The sequence below is a fragment of the Podarcis erhardii genome (assembly GCF_964252035.2).
Source record: "Podarcis erhardii genome assembly, chromosome: 11".
Taxonomy (NCBI): Eukaryota; Metazoa; Chordata; class Lepidosauria; order Squamata; family Lacertidae; genus Podarcis; species Podarcis erhardii.
The window spans coordinates 34,243,990-34,269,542 of record NC_138501.1 but is presented as its reverse complement, the minus strand read 5'-3'; the positions used below and the strand labels follow the sequence as shown (position 1 = coordinate 34,269,542).

The following is a 25,553-nucleotide window of genomic DNA, read 5'->3' as shown; positions in this document are numbered from 1 at the left end:
TCATCCCCTCCAAATATGCACCTGGTCAGAGCCATAGATGGTCCATGTTCAGGCTTTTACATTTATCCTCAATACATTTAAGTCAATAGTGAAGGAAACAGATGCACCTCACCAGGGAGCATGTTCCACAAATGGGGAGCTGCCACTGATAAGGCCCTGTCAGGGGGAGTCAAGGCAGCCCCATCAGATGGGCAGGGTACAACTAATACATTATTATTATTATTATTATTATTATTATTATTATTATGCAGTACCTAATAGGGCCACAGTCAAATGGGTATAGGATTGTACCTTAGTTAATTAAGAGCTAAACTAAATATTGACATCTGTGTACTATACTTGAATCAGGTGGCCCAAAGTCACCTTACCTGAGGCAGCAGGCTAACTTGGGACAGGCACAGGACAGACTACAGCTCTGTCCTCCCACACCTTGCCACCATCTCCCACCCATCTTCAGCACCTGATGCTTGAATTGGCCACCTTACTCCATCTAGCAGTAGGACTGGTGCTGCTAACTATTCCTATCTTTTGGGCAGTGGGCAAAAACTTTAAAAAAATAATAACCTAGGCAGTTTTTATAGATACAGAGAGAGGGGGGCAGGGAGTATTTATTTTTATTTTATTAGTCTGACCTTTCATCGTGCTCTTATCTGCTGGTTGTTTTGCATGATGTTAGTGCAGTTTTCCTTTCTTGTGCACAACCCCAAAACCATTGGTTGAAACACTGGCATATAAATGTTTTAGGTGAAGGAATAAATAAAACACTAGCAGCAAAATACCACCACATCCTTTTGGGTAGGAAAATGAAATGCCATTGAGATGGGAAAATGTGGTATGTATAGTGTAGGAATAAATAAAATATTGGCAACTAAATACCACCAAATACTTTGGGATAGGAAAGGAAAATCTCCATTGGGATGGGGAAAGGAATGTCAAACTCAAGTCACTGCAGAGATACGTGGCAATGAATAAACTTAAGAACTTAAGGATTTGGGATTTGGACTACCTGAGTCAACTGAAGTATATGGACTTTATGCATGCAGAAGTCAATATTCAATTCAACATTCTGTGAATTGAATATTCAATATTCAGTAAGGAGAGGGCAAGGAGGCTTCCTCTCCAGTGTGTCAAGGTGCTGGTGTTCCATCAGAAGGTGAGCTGCTCAGAAGTACTGTAATGTGTGAAGGGAATGCTGAGGTGCAGAGCCACTCAGCCTGTTAGGATAAAGAGACACACCAGGGGTACAGTGGTACCTTGGGTTACATACGCTTCAGGTTACATATGCTTCAGGTTACAGACTCCGCTAACCCAGAAATAGTGCTTCAGGTTAAGAACTTTGCTTCAGGATGAGAACAGAAATCGTGTTTTGGTGGCGCGGCGGCAGCAGGAGGCCCCATTAGCTAAAGTGGTACTTCAGGTTAAGAACAGTTTCAGGTTAAGAACGGACCTCTGGAATGAATTAAGTACTTAACCCGAAGTACCACTGTACTTCCAGCCACTGAGAAGGAAGAACAGGAAATGAGTTTGAATGCATGAGTAAGCATAAAATAGAGGAGGGTCAAGCAGAGAGGCAGATAGTAAACAGGCAAAAACAAGTGAAGTTAACCAAAGATGGTAGTAAGATACTGACTGCAGCTGTAATAACAGGAAAGAGCACCTTCTGGGGTGAGTAAGAGAAGAGAGCTTACAGCTGAATAAAGGGATGGCAAGCATTACCAAGCAGGGAGGAAGAGGGTAAGAGAGGAAGGAGATTTGCAAAGTCCTGGACAGCATACTCCAGTAGTGGGCCAAGTCTCAGGAGTATAAAGAAGCAAACCGAAGAGAGTGCTTGCTAATAAGAAGAGTCCTAACATCACTTTGCCGACAAAGGTCCGTATAGTTAAAGCTATGGTTTTCCCAGTAGTGATGTATGGAAGTGAGAGCTGGACCATAAAGCAGGCTGATCGCCCAAGAATTGGTGCTTTTAAATTATGGTGCTGGAGGAGACTCTTGAGAGTCCCATGGACTGCAAGAAGATCAAACCTATCCATTCTGAAGGAAATCAGCCCTGAGTGCTCACTGGAAGGACAGATCATGAAGCTGAGGCTCCAATACTTTGGCCACCTCATGAGAAGAGAAGACTCCCTGGAAAAGACCCTGATGTTGGGAAAGATTGAGGGCACAAGGAGAAGGGGACGACAGAGGACGAGATGGTTGGATAGTGTTCTCGAAGCTACCAGCATGAGTTTGACCAAACTGTGGGAGGCAGTGGAAGGCAGAAGTGCCTGGCGTGCTCTGGTCCATGGGGTCACGAAGAGTCGGACACGACTAAATGACTAAACAACAACAACCTTGAAAGAGAGATCGACTCACCAGGTAGCTCTGAACACAAGAGACAAGCTGGACTTCACAAGTTCTCATTAATTAAGACTGCAATGCTACACTCATGTATCTGGGAGTAAGTTCAATTGAACCCCATGTGACTTGTTTCTGGGTATGCCCACATAGGATTGCATTGTAACGTTTCTAAACTGGAGAGGATGCTGTAGGTAACCAGTCTTACAAACAAATGCACTGCCAGTTTAACCAGGTGATTTTCATTGCCATTTACCCCGTACACATTTATACAAAGCTGAAGTTATCACCCAGCAGAGCAACTACTCAGCATGGAAGACAGTACCATTTATTCAATCAGGACAAGCCATATAATTTGGCTGTCAAAGGCCTGATCAATATTATTACAGCAGAGGCAACCAAGTCCACAGCCAAATTGACAGAGGTCCAGAATAATTATTTCAGCATCTTGATGTGCAGCAATATTTTGACAGGTAGCCAAGACTACTATTAAATCAAAACAGATACTGAATGGGAACTGAAAACAGAAGCATGCTTGTTTGAAGCTAAGAATCAGGATTTTCTCACATTTAGCTAAAGAGAATTTCACCACTTATATTTACAAGGCACTTATATTTGGCATGCTATGCCGTATTTTGCTTATGGTGGATCAGGGATAAGGAATCCATGGCCTTCCAGAAGTTGCTGGACTCCAACTTCCATTGGCCTCGTCCAACCCATCCAATGGTCAAGGAAGATGAGTACTGTAAACCAGCACCAGGTGGAGAGACACAGGTTCCCCATCCCTTCTATTGCAAGCAAAGTGACTTCAATACAAAAGCATCCCCAATGGTTTATCTTGGTGTGTTCTTGAACATTAATATTCTTAGCTTAAGACATATCTTTTATCTGTTTTGGAAGCTCAGGATTGCAAGGGGAAAGAAGCATTTTCTGCATCTTTCATGCTGATCACCATATGTCTAACCTAGGTCTATGCAGTACAGCAAAATACTGAGCTAGTAGTTGACAGATACCATACATTTCCAATTACATTCACATAGTCATAGAACAGTCACAGCTATCTCTGCTAAGGGCAGATCTTCATGTTAGAAGAAAAATGGAGCTGCCACTGAAAATGGCAGACCCGTTATGATTCATAATAACTGGTTATTTCTTGACCTGCTGGAAGACTTTGCTTATTATTTGTTTATTCATCAATTATGCTTTTCAGTCATTTTTTTAAAAAAAATATTGCTATGATCTAGTAAATTCATTCATGATAGATTATGTTTCAATTAGTTGCTTTAAGGGGTTTTCTGTTGTAATATGTTGATACCTACATGTTGCCTTATGTATTAATTTACATTTAACTGCTGGCCAGAGTGTAGGCTGTTTGTGTTTTTTTTAATTGTAATGTTTTCATCCATTTGATGTAAACCTCCTCAAGCATCTATGGAAAGATGGTATATTTTAAAAGATTATATTGACATAAGAGGCAAATAAAGTCAAAGTCTTCGCTTTACCTGGCAAACCAGAATGGGACCCAGTATCTGTGCACAGTGTCCCATTGTCCTCCCACAGCAATTCTGTATGCCTTGGCCAACATATTGTAAGACATGGATTGGGAACCTCGGAACTGTGGGTGAAATGCAGCCCTCTGGACCTCTGTAGCTTGAGAAAACCCTAATTAAGGTTCCCCAATTAAACTTCCCCATGAATGCTTTTTAGAATCTCTTCTCTCTTCCCCTAAACCAAAGGTTTTAAAAACACACACACAAAGGGGCCATATGTTTCATTGCAAGTGATGGAGTTTCGATATGGCTTTAAGCTGAGATACTGGAGACCCACTGCCAGTTGGGGTAGCCTGGGGATAGCCAATATGTTGCTCTACAAATGTTCTTGGGCTAAAACTCCCATAAGTTCAAGACAGCATGGCCAGTGATGATGGGAATTGTAGTCAAACAATATCTGGAGAGCATCACATTGATTACACCTGGGGTAGACACTATGAGACTAGGTGGACAAATACTCTCATCAGGTATGATGCCCCTTGCTCATGTATTTGTTTAAATTATCTTACAACCAGTGCTTTTTTCTGGGGGGATGCAGGGGTATGCATACCCCTAAACATTTTGTGAATCTAATTTTGGCCTCATTGAGGGGCAGCATTTCAATATGAGTAGGAAAATGAGAGTACCCCTAAACATTTTTTCTTAGAAAAAAAGCACTGCTTACAACACCTAACCTATATAAGTAAATGTCTCCATAACTCCAGCCTTTCCCAGACCTTTTTTCCCCCAATATTCCTACTACCTTGCATGGTCTTTATGGTGTTCTTTTAATTAGGTCGCTATACTTTCTTCTTTAAAGTAAGCTGAGCAAACGTGACAAAGGATGTAAATATGCAGAGCGACATCTCACAACCAGTCTAAAAACAGACATTTAAGCAGGGCTTTGCTGGTAAATTGCCAATCCCCCAATATGTAGGAAAAGGGAACATTTGAGAGGGATTTGTGAGCAATGTTTTCCTGGGGGAGATGGCTAGTACAAACTTGTTTAGAGAGCAATTAAAGCTCCTAGTCAAGGGGAAACAGTGTTGAATGGAGCAGCATCTCCACTACTGCATCTTGGGCCCTGCCTTTTGCCAGGGCAGAAGGGGGAGGCAGTTTTTGCCTTAATTTATGCTATGCTAGCTTGAGGCTAGTAGTGATGTATGGAAGTGAGAGCTGGACCATAAAGAAGGCTGATCGCTGAAGAATTGAGGCTTTTGAATTATGGTGCTGGAGGAGACTCTTGAGAGTCCCATGGACTGCAAGAAGATCAAACCTATCCATTATGAAGGAAATCAACCCTGAGTGCTCACGGGAAGGACAGATCCTGAAGCAGGGGCTCCAATATTTTGGCCACCTCATGAGAAGAGAAGACTCCCTAGAAAAGACCCTGATGTTGGAAAAGATGGAGGGCACAAGGAGAAGGGGACGACAGAGGACGAGATGGTTGGACAGTGTTCTCGAAGCTACTAAAATGTGTTTAACCAAAGTATGGAAGGCAGTGGAAGACAGGAGTGCCTGGCATGCTCTGGTCCATGGGGTCAAGAAGAGTCGGACACGACAAAACGACTAAACAGCAACAACAACAGCTTGAGGCTGGTACACTACAGAGGCCCAGATTGGGTCCCCATCTGGATGCTGAACTGGCTTAAGATCTAGCAGCACTTTGATCAATTCTGCACATTTATTAGTGCATTTATATCCCACCATTCTCAAGGTGACACATGTGTCTCTCCTCCTTCCCATTTGTATCCTCATAGAACCCCTGGGAAGTAGGTTGGACTGCGACCAAGGTCACCAAGTAAGCTTTATGACTGAGGAGTGATTCGAATCCTGGTCTCCCAGGTCCTAGTCCAGCACTCTAACCACTACATCACATTGGCTGTCTAGTCACATAATGGGCATATTGTTGCTGATTTCTGCACAAGCATTGCTATCACTAAATATATTAAAACAGAGCTGCTTGTAGAAGGGAAATGACTTGGTGAATGGGTACTATAAGCCACAGAGCAGATAAAATACATTTTGTTCAGCACTATGAAGGTGACACAGTGCCCTTAATGTATTCTAAATCATCTTGCTGGATATGTGTGTGCAGCACAGACATAATACAAATGGCAAGCCAGAACAGAGGCTTCCTATTCTGCTGTAAACCAGGATCTTTCCTGCAAAGCAACCATTCAATAATCTCTGGAATTCAAGCCGTCGCTGTGTTTTTAAAAATTCCGAGAGTGCTAAAGCAGATCCCAGCCATCACCAACACAATGGAACTTTCCATTTTCAGTCAAAGTCAGTGTTGTCTTCCTTGACTGTGTTTTGTCAGAAACTGAGGACGCTGTTGTCTCAACAGGCTTCTCATTTACAACATCTATTAGGATTAAGGCTGTCGGGTTTCTAGGTAATTGTTTTATATATGTTTTTGTCTGTTGGCAATTTGATTATTGTCTTGTATTTTAGGAATGTATTGCATGTATTTTTCATCTTGCAGGTTTCTGTGGGTGGGGAGTGGAAGAACACGGAAGGAATCATTACTACCGTTGTTGTTCTATCATTATAATTATCATTGTTGTTTTCAGCTAGTAATCAATCCATTTGTTGGTAAGGACACAGGAAGGACATCAGACCAATGGCCCATCAGTCCAGCATCCTGTATAAAAAAAGTGACCAACCTATGGGAAGTGCGCAAGCAGGACCTGAGCATTACAGCACAGCCTCCACTTGTAATTCCCAGCAATTGGTGTTCAGATCCACAATGCCTCCAAGAATGGAGGAACAACGGTAAAGGTAAAGGACCCCTGGGTGGTTAAGTCCAGTCAAAGGCGACTATGGGGTGCAGTGCTCATCTCACTTCAGGCCGAGGGAGCCGGCGTTTGTCCACAGACAACTTTCCAGGTCATGTGGCCAACATGGCTAAACCGCTACTGGAGCATGGAGGACCGTAACGACTGCCAGAGCACATGGAAACGCCGTTGACCTTCCTGTCACAGCGGTACCTACTTATCTACTTGCACTGGTATGCTTTCGAGCAGATAGGTTGGCAGAAGCTGGGACAGAGCAATGGGAGCTCACCCTGTCATGCAGATTCGAACTGCTGACCTTCTGATCAGCAAACACAGTGACTTAGACCACAGTGCCACCTGTATCCCAGCCAATGAAGGAACAACATAGCCATCCTGTCTCATAGTCCTATCCTCCATTAATTTGTTGAAAGATGTTTTAAACTATCCCAGTTTGTGGCTATCACTGTCTCCTGTGGAAGTAAGCTGAACAGTTTAATTATGTGATGCACGAAGAAGTACTTTCTTTTATCTGTCCTGAATCTTTCAACTTTTAGGGTCAGTGGACTATCCACTTTGTCCACCTCATGCTTAACTTCATGTCCTCCCTCACTTTCCTTATCTCTAAACTTAAAATCCCCAAATGTTGCAACCTTTCCTCATAGGAGCATTGCTCCAACCCCTTGATCATTTTTTATGTCCTTTTCTGAAACATTTCCAGTTCTACAAATATCCTTTTTGACGTGTGGCATGCAGGCCTTTTTGCATGCAGTGGTCACACCATAGATACATATAATGGGCAGCATTGTGATATTGGCAGTTTTTATTTTCAATCCCTTTCTTAATTATCCCCAACACTGAATTTGCCTTTTTCACAGCTGCTGCACACTGGGTTGACATTTTCACTGAGTGACCTGCCACGACCCCAAGGTCTCTTTCCAAGGCAGTCATTGCCAGTACTGAGCCCATTGGTGTGTATGTAAAGACAGGGCCTTTTGTCCCAATGTTCATCATTGTACACTTGCTTACACTTATGGCCCATTTTGGAGCCCCTGATATTTAACACAGATACTGAGTCAGCAAACATACAGTTCCAAACTATTCATCATAACCTTTCATCGCTTTTGTGCCTTTGAAAGCTCTTTGAAAATATAAAGAAACCAGAAGATGCAGCTTTTCCTAGCACTGTACTGAAGAGAAGTGTGCCTCTGTGTCATGCAAGTCTATATAAAGGCACAGGGGTTATTTTCAAAGCCACACATTGCATAAATAGGGATCTGCACAGGTAATAGTAAATAATGTTGTGTAGTACAGTAGCAATCCCCTTCATGGATCACTGCCTTGCCGTGGCGAAGGGGCTTGAATAACTCAGAGAAGCTATGAGCTATGCCATGCAGGGCCACCCAAGATGGACAGGTCATAGTGGAGAGTTTTGACCAAACGTGATCCACCTGGAGCAGGAACCGGCAAGCCACTCCAGTATCCCTGCCAAGAAAACTCCATGGACAAAGACAACAGGCATATAAAAGTTATGACGCTGGAAGATGAGCCCCTCAGGTCAGAAGGCGTCCAACATGCTACTGAGGAAGAGCGGAGGACAAGTACAAGTAGATTCAGAGCTGATGAAGCTGCTGGGCCAAAGCCGAAAGGACGCTCACTTGTGGATATGCCTGGAAGCAAAAGGAAAGTCCAATGCTGTAAAGAAAAATTTTGCATAGGAACCTGGAAGGTAAGAACCATGAACCTTGGTAAGTTGGATGTGGTCAAAAATGAGATGGCAAGAATAAATATTGACATCCTGGGCATCAGTGAACTAAAATGGACCGGAATGGGCTAAAGTAGGGAATCAAGAGATAAAAGGAACAACTGGCAAGTTTGGCCTTGGAGTTCAAAACGAAGCAGGGCAAAGGCTAATAGAGTTCTGCCAAGAGAACAAGCTGGTCATCACAAACACTCTTTTCCAACAACACAAGAGACGACTCTACACATGGACATCACCAGATGGGCAGCATCGAAATCAGATTGATTATATTCTCTGCAGCTAAAGATGGAGAAGCTCTATACAGTCAGCAAAAACAAGACCTGGAGCTGACTGTGGCTCAGATCATCAGCTTCTTATAGCAAAATTCAAGCTTAAACTGAAGAAAGTAGGAAAAACCACTGGGCCGGTAAGATACAATCTAAGTCAAATCCCTTATGAATACACAGTGGAAGTGAGGAACAGGTTTAAGGATTTAGATTTGGTGGACAGAGTGCCTGAAGAACTATGGATGGAGGCTCGTAACATTATATAGGAGGCAGCAACTAAAACCATCCCAATTAAAAGGAAATGCAAGAAAGCAAAGTGGCTGTACAACGAGGCCTTACAAATAGCGGGGGAGAGAAGGCAAGCAAAATGCGAGGGAGATAGTGAAAGATACAGGAAATTGAATGCAGAATTCCAAAAAATAGCAAGAAGAGACAAGAAGGCCTTCTTAAACGAGCAATGCAAAGAAATAGATGGAAACAATAGAATGGGAAAAACCAGAGATCTGTTCAAGAAAATTGGAGATATGAAAGGAACATTTCGTACAAAGATTTCCATAATAAAAGACAAAAGTGGAAAGGACCTAACAGAAGCAGAAGACATCAAGAAGAGGTGGCAAGAATACACAGAGGAATTATACCAGAAAGATTTGGATGTCTCATATACCCCAGGTAGTGTGGTTGCTGACCTTGAGCCAGACATCCTGGAGAGTGAAGTCAAATGGGCCTTAGAAAGCACTGCTAATAACAAGGCCAGTGGAAGTGATGATATTCCAGCTGAACTATTTAAAATTTTAAAAGATGATGCTGTTAAGGTGCTACACTCAATATGCCAGCAAATTTGGAAAACTCAGCAGTGGCCAGAGGATTGGAGAAGATCAGTCTACATCCCAATCCCAAAGAAGGGCAGTGCCAAAGAATGCTCCAACTACCACACAATTGCACTCATTTCACACGCTAGCAAGGTTATGCTTAAAATTCTACAAGGCAGGCTTAAGCAGTACGTGGACTGAGAACTCCCAGAAGTGCAAGCTGGATTTCAAAGGGGCAGAGGAACCAGAGACCAAATTGCAAACATGTGCTGGATTATGGAGAAAGCTAGAGAGTTCTAGAAAGACTGTGTCGACCACAGCAAACTATGGCAAGTTCTTAAAGAAATGGGAGTGCCTGATCACCTCATCTGTCTCCTGAGGAATCTATTTGGGACAAGAAGCTACAGTTAGAACTGGATATGGAACAACTGATTGGTTCAAAATTGGGAAAGGAGTATGACAAGGCTGTATATTGTCTCCCTGCTTATTTAACTTATATGCAGAATTCATCATGCGAAAGGCTGGGCTGGACGAATCCCAAGCCGGAATTAAGATTGCCAGAAGAAATATCAACAACCTCAGATATGCAGATGACACAACCTTGATGGCAGAAAGTGAGGAGGAATTAAAGAACCTTTTAATGAGGGTGAAAGAGGAGAGCACAAAATATGGTCTGAAGCTCAACATCAAAAAAACGAAGATCATGGCCACTGGGCCCATCACCTCCTGGCAAATAGAAGGGGAAGAAATGGAGGCAGTGAGAGATTTTACTTTCTTGGGCTCCATGATCACTGCAGATGCTGACAGCAGTCACGAAATTAAAAGACGCCTGCTCCTTGGGAGAAAGGCGATGGCAAACCTAGACAGGATCTTAAAAAGCAGAGACATCACCTTGCCAACAAAGGTCCGTATAGTAAAAGCCATGGTTTCCCCAGTTGTGATGTATGGAAGTGAGAGCTGGACCATAAAGAAGGCTGATCGCCAAAGAATTGATGCTTTTGAATTATGGTGCTGGAGGAGACTCTTGAGAGTCCCGTGGACTGCAAGAAGATCAAACGTATCCATTCTTAAGGAAATCAGCCCTGAGTGCTCACTGGAAGGACAGATCATGAAGCTGAGACTCCAGTACTTTGGCCACCTCATGAGAAGAGAAGACTCCCTGGAAAAGACCCTGATGTTGGGAAAGATTGAGGGCAGAAGGAGAAGGGGACGACAGAGGACGAGATGGTTGGACAGTGTTCTCGAAGCTACTAACATGAGTTTGACCAAACTGTGGGAGGCAGTGGAAGACAGGAGTGCCTGGCGTGCTCTGGTCCATGGGGTCACGAAGAGTCGGACACGACTAAATGACTAAAGAACAACAACAACACAATAGCAATGCTAAACTATGATATTGAACCATAGTTCTACTTTAAGTGTTAACCAGCCCAGCAGCTTAACTATAGGTAAAGGATTCTTGTCAACCAAGGCTTGCAGTGGGTTTATAAACCTTGGTTAATGCTAAACATAATTTAGTGTTACATGCAAACCCAGACCCCACTACACCATCAAAATTACCTCTTTGACCTAATTCATTCACCTTCAGCTACTGAAGGGGATGAAGCCCCATCTTCGTCAACCAGGTTCCAATCCTTCCCTTAGATCAGTGCTTCCCAAACTTGGGTCTGCAGCTGTTTTTGGACTACAACTCCCATCATCCCTAGCTAGCAGGGCCAGTGGTATTATGGGAACTGTAGTCCAAAAACAGGTGGAGACTTAAGGACTAGATTTTGACTTTCCAAAGGTTAAACTTTTGACTTGCCGGTTTGTATTCAACTAGTGTTTGCTTAGAGTAAACCCACTGAAATTAATGGCCAGGACTAACTTAGGCTGTTCATTTCAATGTGTCTACTCTGAAGAAAATGTGACAAAAACCCCCAGAATGCTGACTTCTGCACTCACCTCTCTGCCTGTATATTACAGTAACAAAATAAATAAGCATAATCTTCTCTATAGATATTGCATTTTCAGGGAACTTTTACCAACCTCCATTAATATCAAAAGAAGGATTCTAGCAGTCTTCAAGGGAAGTTCATATACAGTACCTCTGGTAATGCAGTTCCTCTGCCCTTAAATGTCTGCAGGACCTATTCCCCACAGCAAGGAGCAAAAATTATTTTGCTGTCCATTTAGATTTTCTCTTTCATCATTGCCTGTGCTAACATTCATCTTCAGACTTAAAGAAAGCATTCGCATTTGTGCATACCTGCTACTCAAAATATTGATTTAATATTCTTCTCTACAAGAACAAGTCCATAATGTGATTAGAAAGTCGGACCAGGGTACTGTACTATGAAAGCTGCTACAGACAAGTGCAGTTTCTCAACATTAATTCCTTATCAGAGCAAATGAACTGAGAGAAATCGAGTGCTGGGGCTTAGCACTATGTGAGCTTTAACAATGGCAATTAGCTGCCTACGGGACACCTATTTTTTAAAAGCCACACTCTATTGCCACTGTGCAAGAGTCAATAATAGAGAACGCAAATATTCAAAACTGGATTAAACCAGTAAGTGGGGATCCTTCCAAAATTCTCCTTGGAGTTTCTCCCTGGATTTTGACATTCCAAATTACCTATTCCTGTTTTAAAAGGGGAACCCAAAGCATCAGTAATTCTGTTTTTTATTATCAACACTGTTACCACAGCAGTATTTGCAACAGCTGCATGTACCCATCTTTTATTATGAAAATTGTAAAGTTTTCCCACACAAATTTTGCATTGTATTCTGCACGTTTTGCCCCAAAATATGCATTTGTGTATGTATTTTAATACATTTAATATTGCATAATCTGGAGAAGAGTGAAAAACAAAGGATGACCTATATGTTGATCCAGAAAGTGTGGCTCTGGTCAGTTCACATTAAAGGGCTGGACAAATTACCTTGAGCATCTCTGTAGAAAGGAATGCTATTTGAGAAGTATAAGCCCCAAGCTAGGGAGAAGTGCTATGGCTCAGTTTTGGGGCATCTCTTTTGCATGCAGAAGGTCCCAAGTGTCTCTCATCGTCTCCAGGTCAGGCTGGGTGGATCCTTGCAAAAAAGAAAAAGAAAGAAAGCCACTGCCAGCCAGTGTCGACAACATCAGGCTAGATGAACTCATGCCCTGGCAGGTTCCTAGTTTCCTGAGCTCCACTGGGCATGCATAACTACTTGGATGGTTTATTTTTTCCTTCTCTTCAATCTGCTATTGAAGGTCACTGACCAGATACATGTTCAGATTAGGTGGAGAATAAGTATATGTCACACCTCTGCTTTTTCATATGAAGTTTCGGTTTTTTGCAAATGGAAACCAGTTCCCTTTAAAGGTAAGCCCCACGAAGGTGGGCAAGTGAAAACAGAATTTTTTTCCTCTCTCTTTTTACAAAACCCATTAGGCAGCTTTAAAATGCCTTCATTTATTTTACTGCCGCCTTATTTTTCTTGTTCCTCTCCCACAGCAATTCTAGGCGGGTTCTTTAATTATGCTCGCAATGGCCATTGCTGAGTTACCCTAGCAGTACTACGTATTTCCTCTGTAGAAATATTCCATCTGGTAGCATCAGCTGTCTGCTAGTGCCAGCTCTTTATGGTACCCGATAGCAATGATATTCGGCAGTAAAGTATCAACAAACTTAAGCCTGCCTGTACAGCAGGAACTGCCAACTTAGAGAGAAGACACAGAATCAGCATCTGACTTAATTTCCTTAATGAGCTCTGTGTGAGGTTTTTGCAGGGAGAGCTGGCATCTGTAACTAGCTGGAGCTATTAAGTTTCTCTGAACGTTGCACCTGTTTGCTGGTGCACAGATCCACCAAGAGGACTCTGGAGTACCAAAAATGAACTACTTTGATAGCAGTCAAAAAACAGAAAGCTTCATTTGAACTATCACTTTGGAAACAGGTTTCCAATCGAGGAAGATGAATCCAGTTCTAACCTAGTATTATGAGCTTAATAGAATTGTAAAGCAACAGTGGATTTTTTTCTGTTCTTCCCTGCTGTTTGATGGGTGGTGTTTTCAGGGGCATTAGAGCTCACCTTGGGCTAGGGAAACATTCCCACAGAGAACCACAACCCTCTGCTTATTACTACACTCGGTAATATCCATTGAACTCTTATGCTCATTTCTAACTGTGCTAAAGTCAGGATATAAAGCACTTTATATCCAGTGCTTAAACATCGTTACATACATAACCAAAACTGCACCACTTAGAGACAAGAGGGAGACATCAGCAGGATCAAGAAGACCCAAAATTTGCAGAAGCCCTTTTCTTTTTTAAAAAAGAATGTAAGGAAAGAACCCAAAAAGAGCCCACTGAGAGCTGAGCATGCTCATTTTTGTGAAATGTTGACTGGTGGTTGGGCAAGGGATGGAAAACCAGAAGGAGATGGAATGGGGTGGAGTGGAGTGAAGTTTCCTTGGACTATCACCCTGAACAGGAGCACTCCACACTACTGGCTTTTGTATATATTCAGACTGATTTCTAAAGCACCCCAATTTACTTGAAACAACATCCCTCATAAAAAGATTCCCTCTCACGTTCATGCTTAAACATGGAATCTGGTGCATCTCTGCAACCCTCTCTGCTTGGTTGTAAGTCACTTTGGGTTGTGTTGGGCAAAGTAAAGCATCTAACAAATTTAATTAATAATAACAGAACCATGCAAGCAATCTCCACCTGTCCATGAAAAAGGAAATTGCCATAGTAAACTGGAGGACTCGGGATACATTCCCGCAACCATGTTTTCCAAGGGATTGAAGGGAAACATCCCTTCAGCTTCCATGGCACAATGTTTGTGCTTAAACCTGTTCAAAACAATCCAGTGGTGATTAGATTGATTATGTAATTCAGCAGCAGGTTGCCTGCATCCAAATTATTACAAATATGTGGCTGTGGGAAATAAAACTGATGCCAAGGATGTGAATCTGCTTCTCAAATCAGTTCGGCTGAAAGAAAGCTGAGTCAAATGACTTATCTACGATAGATATATTTGTTTAACTGTCATTCTCCCTCTCCAGGGAAGACTAGGCCTGTAGTTCTGTGAGGGGAGGCAGATTTGTCAACACTCCACCAAGGTACAATTCCCAGATTCTTTTAGGGAAGCCTTGACAGTCAAAGTGGTATGAAAAATCGTCCATGTCTATAATGTAAATATGGTCCTACTGATCACCCACAACCCATAACTCAACTTCCACTTAAATTGGCAAATTATGTCAGGCAGACACGTGGTTGAAATAGAAGTATGATTTACGAGTTATATTTCTCTAAAGGCATAATTTCTCTAAAGGCATAGTCCACTGATGACTAATATAGCCTCTTCCAGATCGTCCATTAAGAGCTGAAGCCATGCATGTAGCTTTCTGTTTGCTTCAAAGCTCTTTGATTGCCCAGCCAAAGTGGAACACTCATAAAACTGTTGCAAAAGAAAATTAATTGACTAAAAAAACGAAATGAAAGAGATTGTGCATACCTATATCAGGGTATAGGTTCTAATCTGTGGCCCTCCAGAGGTTGGTGGATTATGTCAGCCACAACAAGCATGGCCAATGGTCAGGGATCATGGCGGTTGTAGTCTAGCACCATGTAGAAGACCACATATTCCACACTAGTAGTGCATATAAAAGAGATCTAGACTGATCATTCCATCCATTTTGTGATACATCTCCCTGAAAGGAGTAATAAGAAAGAGAGGCAACCATCACGACCCACAACACAGGGAACTTGCAGCGTATGGCAGAGGACTCTGATGAGGACAAGGTTCAGGTGCCTTCTTTGAGAAGACAACCATGAGCATGTCAGGGGGCACAGCCCTGCCACTACCCTCTAACTCAGAGAATGAGTCCCATGAATTGCTTCTGTCTCCCCAGCCCTGCAAAAGGCAAAGGCTACAAAACAAGGTAAGAGCCCTTTAAATAACCAGCTAGCTCCTCCAGGGAGGCAGATCCTACCACACTAGTTCTAGCCTACAACATCTCTGCAGAAACAACATCATTTGTAGCTTCCTCCAGAGGACAGTGTGTGATCCAGGATGTGACCTGAGGTGGAATTTGAAGTAGTGCTGAGGAGATCACTCCATCAGCACTAGCATCTCTACTTGCCTGGTGAAATGATATCACCTCTCTTCCACACTTGCCCTGTTCTGGGGATTCTCCTGACCTCCTAGTGTGAATTAGGGGGCACAGATGAGGAGAGGGGAATCCCCATTGTGTTTGTAGGATGTGTTACACTGGCTTCCACTAGTGCTACTATCTAGATGCATCCAGCCCTTGGACTAGATTTGGCACTAGCCCTTCCCCTGTGATCCTCAAGTTCTCATTAAACTGGGCAGTAAAATCAGAATATAGTATAAGAACAGCTTTATGGCAATGACCTGTCTATTCCAGTAGGGTGATACTCATACATAGCCAGGTCTAGGTCCTCTCAGTGTGTAAAATAACAAGCAGCTCTGAGCACCCTATGCTTCACTAGATCACCTCCAGCTTCTGCCCATGTGATATTTAGGGAAAACAAGAAATACAACCCATTTGTTATCCCATTTAATCTTCCACTAAAATAAATCCAGCTCTAATCCGGCATTATAAGCTGACATAACTACATTTAGAAAGTATCTAGTGTTTTATACCAGGAAAGAGAAAGGAACATAGGAAACTGCTTTGTGCTGAGCTCACTACTGACTACACTGACATGCAGTGACTCTTCATGATTTCAGATGCAAGTCTTTCCCCAGTTTTAGCTGGAGATGCCAGTGTTTAAACCTGGACCCACTGCATGCAAACCATGCTCTCTGTCACTGAGTTACAGGAAGGAAGGGAAAGTAGGAACCAACAAATTTGCAGATGCAAACAGTTCCACACCTTCACAGATAAATGATGCATATTTTTCAAATCATCATCATCATCACTACTCATGCATAGGGAACTTCTTGTTTCAACAAATATCACCCACCAGTTACACAGAGCTAATGAATTAATTTGTAAAGTCCCCTGAACTGTTGTTTATATATGTATAGCTAACAAATTTCCTGCATCCCTGTGTACAAGTTGTGTCTGTTGCTGTAATATGGCTATATCAGCAACATTTGTTAATTCTTGTGTGTTCGCCTTTTGCAATGTTGTGGGGACCTCAACTTCATTTTCAAAGACCAGAAATTCAAGAACGTGTTGATCAAAGAAAGAGGGGAAAGTGAGATCAAAGATCACTTTAATTGAGAAAATGCAGTCCATTTTAATCAGAAAATTAGACTATTTATAGAACATATTAAAATTATCAACGTCATTGAACACAGTATGTAGTAGCATCAGTTCATGAGTGGACATATACATTCACATGAATCACAGAATAAACATTCCCTTTATCGCTAGGTAGCACAAACTGTATCAAACTAAGCAGGACAATCACCTCTTTCTCTGTCTTTGGCTCAAGCATGAGATCATAGATGAACTTCACAAAGGTTTCAGATTATTTCATAGTGCAAAATTAGCATCCCTGTCAAACCAGGAGTTGGGAACGTTAGACTAGATCACAATCCATACCCTGTATGAAGATAGGGGGTGCTGTGCAAAATGGGCATTCTGTCACCTCCCTACGAGTTCTGATTCTGGAAAGGACCTCAAGGATCATCTACTCTAAACCCATCTCCCTTAAGACAACACATGCCTTCCTTAACCCATCCAGGTTAAGGATCATTCCAGAGTAGAAGACTCTCAATAACTTGTATTATTGCCCAACTGATCTTGCAGTCAGGAAGTGAGTCCTAACACCTAACATTTGTTTATACTACAGCATGTTAAAATATCTCACCATACATGTCCCTCAGTGTTCTCTGTCTTCTTTGTGGTAGCTTTTAAGTGCTGGAAAACTGACCCCAAACACATACATCTCTCTTTTCATACAAATTGTTTTCAGGCTCGAGATAACAAGGTTGACATTTTAACAGCACCTGAGAGATCTGTACCTGGATTGTAAACACATATATTTGGAAACAGGTCTGGTAGATTTCTGTGGAACATCTTTCCAAGCCAGAGTGCTTGGGCTTGAAGCCAAGAAAACAAAATTCATTTTCAAAATGGGTTTTCATGGGACTTGGGTTAATTCTATCTATCCTATTGACACTGCTGATGTCAATGGATTTCGTTGAGGTCAGGATTACATTGAAAGGGGAAAGCCAGTCAGGTAAACTATGTGTAATAGCAGGGGCTGGGGAAATTTGGGGGGCAAGAAATAGCAGAAAAGGGTTGGAACGAAATCTTATGCAACATGACTCGACTTCTGTTTATTTGTAAGTTTCCAGGAAATTGAATGGGACTTGCTCCTTGCTAACTGGTTTACACTAACTCCTTTTTGTGTGTGAATTTTTCTAAAACAGGGATCGGGAACCTCGGGATGGTGGGGAGGGGAAATGTGGTCCTCCCGGCATCTCCATCTGGCTCTCAAGACTCTCACCACCATCCTTCTCCCCAGGTCACATATGTTGCCCTCCCAACCTTTGCCTTTGGCCCCATCCATCACCAGCATGTGGTGCCCAAAGTGTTGCCCAGAAGACAGTGCAGCCCTTGGGCTGGCAATGGTTTCCCCAACCCTGCCATAAAAGGGGGCTTTTCATTGTTTTGGCTTCCTTTAGTTACTTATTTGTTTAAGCGCCTACAGCTTTGAGTCCCACGGAGGCAGGACATGCATATAGATAAAGCTGTTCTGAGGCACCGTGAGTCCTGGGAGATGGTGGGGTATAAATCTTTTCAAAGTAACTCATGTAAAAGACTAAACCCTACATGCCAGTTGCGCTGGAGCAATGTCAAGGTATTCACATAGCAAGTCCGGCCCCTGCTATGCAACAGGGTGAAGTAACCTGCGTCAGGTGGCACCACGGAGAAGGCAGGTTATAGATGAAGGAGAGAATTGGCATAGTATTGGCCCTTGCAGAAATATCTTGAAATGGTACTGTCACTGAGCCTTCAAAATGACTTCAGCTACCATGTTCAAGAATAAGCAGTCCCATATGCAGGGGAAATGATTTTGAGGAGATATGGAAGGTATTTGTAGAATTTGTACTGTCAAAATGGAAAGGGGTCAAACCATCACAAGAGATGTTGAAATTTCGAGAGGTTGGATAGTTACAATGGAATAGTCTCAGGGGTGGGGTGCACATTTTTTATTATTATTATTATTATTATTATTATTATTATTATTATTATTAAATGAATAAGTGGTCCTGAATCACAACCTTTGCTTCCAGCTCCAATTATATGGGCATTTAGTATAAATATAACATTAGCTCATTCACATCGTGATCAACTCCTGCCCAGAAACCAATGTCCCCACTGTGGAAGAATGTGCGGATCCAGAATTGGCCTCCACAGTCACTTACGGACTCATTGTTAAAACTGTGTTTATGGAAGATAATCTTACTCGGCTATGAGTGATCACCAAAGAAGAAAAAGAATTGCAAAATTGTGCAAGACCCACTACAACCTAAATATCCCTTTGCTGTAAAGTGTATCAACTGCCCAATCAGCACACTAGCTGCAAAAGCACCCTTGAAATGATGGAGAACACTTTTGTTAACTACCTGGGAATTGTCTCTATACAATAAAGATGTAATGTGTACATCAACCCATAGCTATTAAAACTCTTACATGCAAATATGATTCTTAGGCAGTAACAATCCACTTTCATAGTATCATGCCCCCATAAGATTTCAGTGAACTCAGTTCTGTGTAAATATGCTTAAAACATTGATAGACTTCACTTGAAATTATGTCCCATTCATATGCCTTTGGTGTTACTTTTAGTCCCATAAGGAAAAGTGCATTCTTCTGCATGTTGACTTGGAAGGAAGTCCCACTGTGTTCAGTGAGACTTACTCCCTAGTAAATGTGTTTAGGATTTTAGACTTAAATAATTAGCAGTCAAACTGTATTCTAGATATGGATTTTAGCCTGTGTTAAATTGTTCAGCAGGGACTAACTCAAATGTAATAGCTTGATATTGGGTCAAGATTGAAGTACCTTTGCTGCAAATAATAATCTTGCTCTAGGGGAACAACAATATTGCTGCTTTTTTATATATTAAAAAAATACAGATGTAGGCTTCAGTCCTGAGAAATTCTGGGAGTGATTTATTTTTTTAAGAGCTACACAAATTTTGCCATGCTCCATATATAAAGCAAGTATGGGGAACCTGCAGCCCCCCAAAGGCTTTCAGACTCCAACTCTCCTTATCCCTGACCATTGTCCACACGGGCCGAAGCTGACGGGAGTTAAAGTCCAACAATATCTGGAGGGCTGCATATTTCCCATCTCTAACTGGAAAATTAATGGTAATTATAATTTGCTAAATTGGACTTCTTATACGTACATGAAATTGAAGCAGCCATGTGGAAGAGTCGTGCCACTTGTGACTGATAATGTCACAGACACTCTCCAATATGCGCCTGCAACATTGATGCTGCCACATTCTACACAATAATAAAAAATATCAATGGATGCACCGTTGGGATCCTACCAATAAGAATAGTTCAGTTGGAGAGCAGTGGAAATTGGATATTGGATCCCTGTAACAGAAGCATAGCTTTCAGAGAATATATCTGGGTCCTTCACAATGAATGACTCACATTTAGTTTCTATTATAACTTGGTCTTTTGGAGTTACCCTTCAGGGAGATATCTGCTGTGTAGTTATCCATGTGTGTTTTTTCTTGGTGAAGCCCAGTAACTGAACCAACACAAATCTAGTCTCCTTATGAATTCAACCTTTAAAAATCTGTGCTGCTAATGAATTCTGACAAGACTTTTTTCCCTAGGTTATGTCTTCACAAGGAGTATTCCAAAAGCTTTCCCATGGAAGCAAGTTTTACATAGAAATGCCCATGACTTCTTTGTATATGTGCTTAGGCTTGTTGCAGCTGGTGTCCATTATATTCTACAGTCCATGACTTGTCAGAAAATCTCACTCCCTGGAAGCAACGCAATGCATTTTCCAGTCATGTGCTCAAGGGACTGAAGCACTGGGCACTCTAACATGGTTGCTCATGAGTTTAAGCTGTCGTTTTATTTATTTACAGCTGTATGGCTATTTTTACAGCTGTGTGATGCACAAGACGCCAGACATACCCTTGTGCAAACTCCTCTGAAGGATTTGAGAGCACTTCCCATGCTCTGGCACAAGTTCCATTCATATCAATGATGGAATGCACAGAACTTTGGGAGTGAAACTTGCCTCTCTTCATTAATCTTCAACAAGAGAACTGAGATGGTTAAAATGAAGGATTCAATATGAGTCAAAGTCATTGTGGGAGGAGTTAGGAGACCTCTTGCTGCCTCTGCTAACATATGCCCTCTACACCTACTAATCTTTAGTGGTACTTTAAAATGCTCTTTTCAAATAAAATAAAAAAGCAGAGTGACAGTTTTCTACAGGTTGCAATCCACAAGCCACATCCTTGGGCTTGTGAACTGCAGTCAGTAGCTGCATTGTAACTTTCAGCAAAGTTTATTAGACATGAGGGCTTTTTTATATGCAGACATGCATGCAAATAAACTCAGTCTGTGGCCACGTTTCTCTGATGGGACATTTAAATAATATGCAATGGCATTATATTACACATTTCATTTGATTTATTGACTTTTGCTATCTCTTGAGCAATGTTTTAACTTCTTTGCTCACACTCTGGGCACACAGCTCCCCCATTCACCTTCTCTGCAGACAACGTGTCTACTTGGGAGTAAGTGTCTAGAGGCTTGAAGCCAGCAGGGTAAGTTAAGGGCATCACATTCATCTATTGATGCAATATTAAGAGTTCCAAGTCTCACGTGTTGATACCAAACAAGAAAGAGCAATACTCAACTGAGACCATATATTTATCTGGACCAAATGTTGCAAGCATTTGCTAATCATTTATAATTGCTAGGACTGCCTTCTTTATTTTCACTTTTCCAAGCATTGTGGGAGACTCCAGTGATGCAGAACTGTCTTTGTTCTGCTTCCAAAGGACACCCCTGGGCACTATCCACCAGAAGCTGTTTTGTCCCTGGAACAACTTTTTCCAATTTGCATCCTTATCAAGGATTTTGATCTAATGAACGCTGCCTGCATTAAGCATTTCACTACTTATTTGTCCTGACAAAGGGTTGAATCCCATGCTAGTTCTACTCAGAGTAAACCCACCGAAAATAACGGGCACCCCAAACATTCATTTCAGCGGATCTGCTCTGAGTAAAATCTAGCTGGACTCAACCGAAAGCTATGTAAATACTGTATCAAGTTAACCCTACCGCATCGGTTTGTCTGCTGCAGGAAGTTCAGTGTGGCCCGGAAGCTTGCCTCTAGCGCTTCAAACACCGATTAAAGCTATCTCTTCGTCTGCTAAATCTTTCATAAGAGATGTGTTTCCCACCATTTCAGGCTTCAAGCCTTAACGGCGGCCCGATCCGATGAACGTTTTTACTTTGAAGTAAATCTCGCCTCAACCAATGGCTCTTCTCTCCGCTCCCCTCCCACCCAAGTGTGCCAAGGACCGCAGGCTTCCTTGGAAGCATTGAGCTCGGTGGGACTTACTTCCGAGTAAACATGCGTAGCGTGGGATCGGCTTGCCCTTTCGCGGGAGTCCTGGACATATAAATGGCTGACAACATATAAGCAGGAGAGCGCTCTCTACAATACATGGTACAGACCGATCAGTTAGCAAGTCACTTACAGGATTGCGGATCCGCTTGGCTCCCTCCCTCCTTTCCCACCCCACCGAAAAGCCGCTCCTGTTGGCTTGGTTGCTTCGCTCCCTTTCAGAGTTCGTACTTACTCGGCATTAAAAGAACCAAAGAAGTTTTTTTAGCTTCTTCTTTAAAATAATAAAAATAATAAATCCGAGGGGTTTGGGGGGGGGCGTGTGGGGAGCGAGCGAAGGAGAGAAACCAGACGAGATTTACGTTGTTATGCATAGGATGGTTTTATTGTGTGGTTTCAATTCGGGCAGATTGTTTGTTTGTTTGTTTGTTTGTTTGTTTGTTTGTTTGTTTGTTTGTTTTTTGTTTGTTTGTTTGTTTGTTTGTTTGTTTGTTTGTTTGTTGGTCGGTCGGTTGGTTGGTTAGTCTCCAGGTCTGCAGCCCATCCTACCACCCCCACACGCAAACACACACCCTCAAAATCCTAGATCAGCTCCCCTAGATCGGATTGTTTCTATGCACAGCTTGGAGTAAGGAGGAAACTCTGAGAAGGAGTCGAGGCCGGGAGCAACAACAAACGAGACTGTCAGGCTTCCCTGGGACGCTCCTACCTTCCTGAGCCGCCTCGCGGTGTTGAAGCAGGAGTTCAGAAAAGGGACCCCCGAGGGCGCCGGATGAGCAACACTGCTGGGCGAGAGCAGTTGGCTTTGGGCCCCGGTCTGTTTTGGGACCCAAGGCACAGGGCAGCCTCCATTCGAGCGTCCCAAATGGGGGAAGGGGGGGTCCAGGCGACGCTCCCCGCCCTCCTCTCCTCCTCTCCCGAAAATAAAAGAGTGCCCAATGAAAATGGCGCAGAAGAGGTGAGATGGCCCAGCCCCGACGGCATTACAGGGCATCAGATGTCTGCAAAGCATCCATGGTAGAAGGAGATGCCTGGGGGGAGGGGAGTTCATGAAGAGGTGAGGTGGAGGATAAGACCCACACACCCAGTGCCTACCCTACCCCTCTCCCAGCCCCCCACCTCACCCCCCCCCAAAAAAAGCGTGTCTCTCTGTGTGTGTGCTGTCCCTCCCTGCGCTCCAGTCACTGCGTACAAAACTTGCACTTGATGATCTTCTTAAAAGCACTTTGGAAATCTTTGTTGAAGTAGGCATAGATGACCGGGTTGAGGAGCGAGTTGGAGTAGCCTAGCCAGTTGATGACGGCGCCCAGCCAGTCCGGCATGTAGCAGCCCGAGCCGCACAAGGGCAAGACCAGCGCCACGATGAAGAAGGGCAGCCAGCACAGGATGAAGGTGCCCATGATGATGCCCAGAGTCTTGACCGTCTTCCTCTCCCGGGCCAGGGCCATCTTGCGCTTGGCCTCTGCGTTCTTGGGCTCGTTCTTGCGCTCCGTCGACGGCGTGGCCGCCCCCGAGCTGCCTTGGGGAGGGTGGTGGTGGTGATGGTGGTGGTGATGGTGGTGGTGGTTGGGCAGGGGCAGGTGGCCCTTGGTGGAGTTGGACGGGTTGACCTCGAGGATTTCCAAGGCAGCCACCGGGCAGTCCTCTCCCAGCCGGAGGGCCCCATTGACGCACGGGCCCTCAGGCCCTTTGGGCTCGACTGCGCATTTCCAGCTTTTGGCCTGCTGCTGGGAACCCCCGTTGCTCCGCTTGGGCTCCCCGCTGGACGGCGAGGCCGACAGGCAGGTGTCGGCCACCTTCTCTGAGTCCTCGTGCTGCTGCTGCTTCTTGTCTGCTTTCTTGACGGTCTTGCGGATCCGGAAACGCGCCGCCTTGAAGATGCGCCCGTAAAGGACCAGCATGAGCAGCAGCGGGATGTAGAAGGCTCCGAAGGTGGAGTAGATGGTGTAGCCGGGGTCCTTGCTGATGGTGCAGGCGTTGGGGTCGGCCCTGTCCTCTGGGGTCCTCCAGCCCAGCATGGGCGGGATGGAGATGAGGAAGCCGATCAGCCACGTCAGGCTGATGAGGACGGCGGCCCGACGGGGCGTCCGCTTGTTGACGTAGTCGATGGGGTCCGTAATGGCCCAGTAGCGGTCCAGGGCGATGGCGCACAGGTGCAGAATGGACGAGGTGCAGCACAGCACGTCGAGGGAGTTGAAGATGTCGCAGGTCACCTGGCCCAGCGTCCACTTGCCCAGCACCTGGTACAGGGCGGCCATGGGCAGCACGAGCACCGACACCATCAGGTCCGTGACGGCCAGGGAGCCGATCAGGTAGTTCGCCACAGTCTGCAAGGTGCGCTCCAGGGCGATGGCGGCGATGACACACGCGTTGCCCACCACGGCGAACAAGATCAGCGCGCCCAGCACCACCGACGTGCCCAGCTGGTAACCCAGGGTGGCCGTAGGCGACGGGCTAGTCGGCTGGCTGCCGTTGGCCGCCGTCGTGCTGTTGGGCATCTCCATGGCGGAAGGGGGCCGGAGGGAGGAGCGGGGGCGAGGGGGGCCGAGGAGGCAGCGCCTTCACTCCGGCGGCGGCGGCGGCAGCGGCAGCGGCGGTGGGCAGCAGCACTTCCAGAGGGTCAGCACCACCATGGCCCCCCGACGGGACGGGCGGAGAGAGGCGGCGGTGGCTGGCGGGACTCACGCGCCCCTCGGTGGGCTAAAGCCAGGCAGCGCCTCGGGCTAGCGCCAGTCCCGGCACACCGGCTGCATCTCCTGTTCCTCCTCGTCCTCCTCCTGTTCCTCCTCGGCTAGGCATTCCCGGGAGCAGTGCCCAGCACCTCCTCTCGAGCTTCCTTGCTGCTACTGCTGCCACTGCCCCCTCCCGCCGCCGCCGCCGCCGCCGCCGCCGCTGCTCAACCCTCAGGCGGCCCCCACTTGCTGCTGGGCTGGCTCTCCTGCTTCCTCTTCCTCGCCCTTCCTTCTCAAAGTCTCTCTGCTTCTCTCTGGCTCTTGCCCGCCGCTTCTTATCCTCCCTGCCACATCCCCCCGTCACTCACTCACTGAGCTTGGCTTCTCGCAGCCTCCCGTCGCTCTCGCCGTCCTCTCTCTCTCTCTCTGCTGCTCCTCTTCCTGCCGCTGCCTCTTGGGCTCCCTCCTCGAATTCTTTGTCTCCTTTATTTATTTATTTCCTTCTGCCTGGATCCCATTTATTTATAAATTTATATCCCTTTTCTCTCTGCCCCGCTTCTTCTCTTCTTCCTCCCTTGTCTGCCCTCTCCCGCCTTCTCCCTCGCTTCTGCTCCGCTTCTCTAGCCCTCGCTTCTGCTCCGCTTCTCTAGCCCTCGCTTCTGCTGCTGCTGCTGCTCTCTTTCTGCAGCCGCTCTTCCCCCGTCCACACACTCACACACACACTTTTTGTAGTCCTCGCTGCCTCCTGCCAGCCCTCCCCTTCGTCTTCTCCTTGTCACCCCGTCGGCTTCTTTGCTCCTCTTTCAGCCTTTGGGTCTGCCCCCGTCTCCT

The 25,553-nt window shown here is 44.6% G+C and overlaps 1 protein-coding gene across 3 annotated transcripts in view; it reads right to left on the bottom strand.

Moving 5' to 3' along the window:
- Positions 1-24,783, bottom strand: part of HTR1A (5-hydroxytryptamine receptor 1A) — a 45,569-nt gene extending 20,786 nt beyond the window's left edge. For 2 of the 3 annotated variants that reach the window (XR_014161326.1, XR_014161327.1), the window contains exon 1: positions 22,760-24,783. Coding sequence is in view for 1 of the 3 variants with exons in the window: in XM_081880885.1 (XP_081737011.1) it covers positions 23,232-24,554 (1,323 nt within the window). In the remaining 2 variants the exon portion in view is untranslated. Of the gene's footprint in view, positions 1-22,557 lie in introns of those variants that run through there. The other variant, XM_081880885.1, reaches the window with a different exon arrangement.
- Between the last annotated feature and the right edge of the window lie 770 nt (positions 24,784-25,553).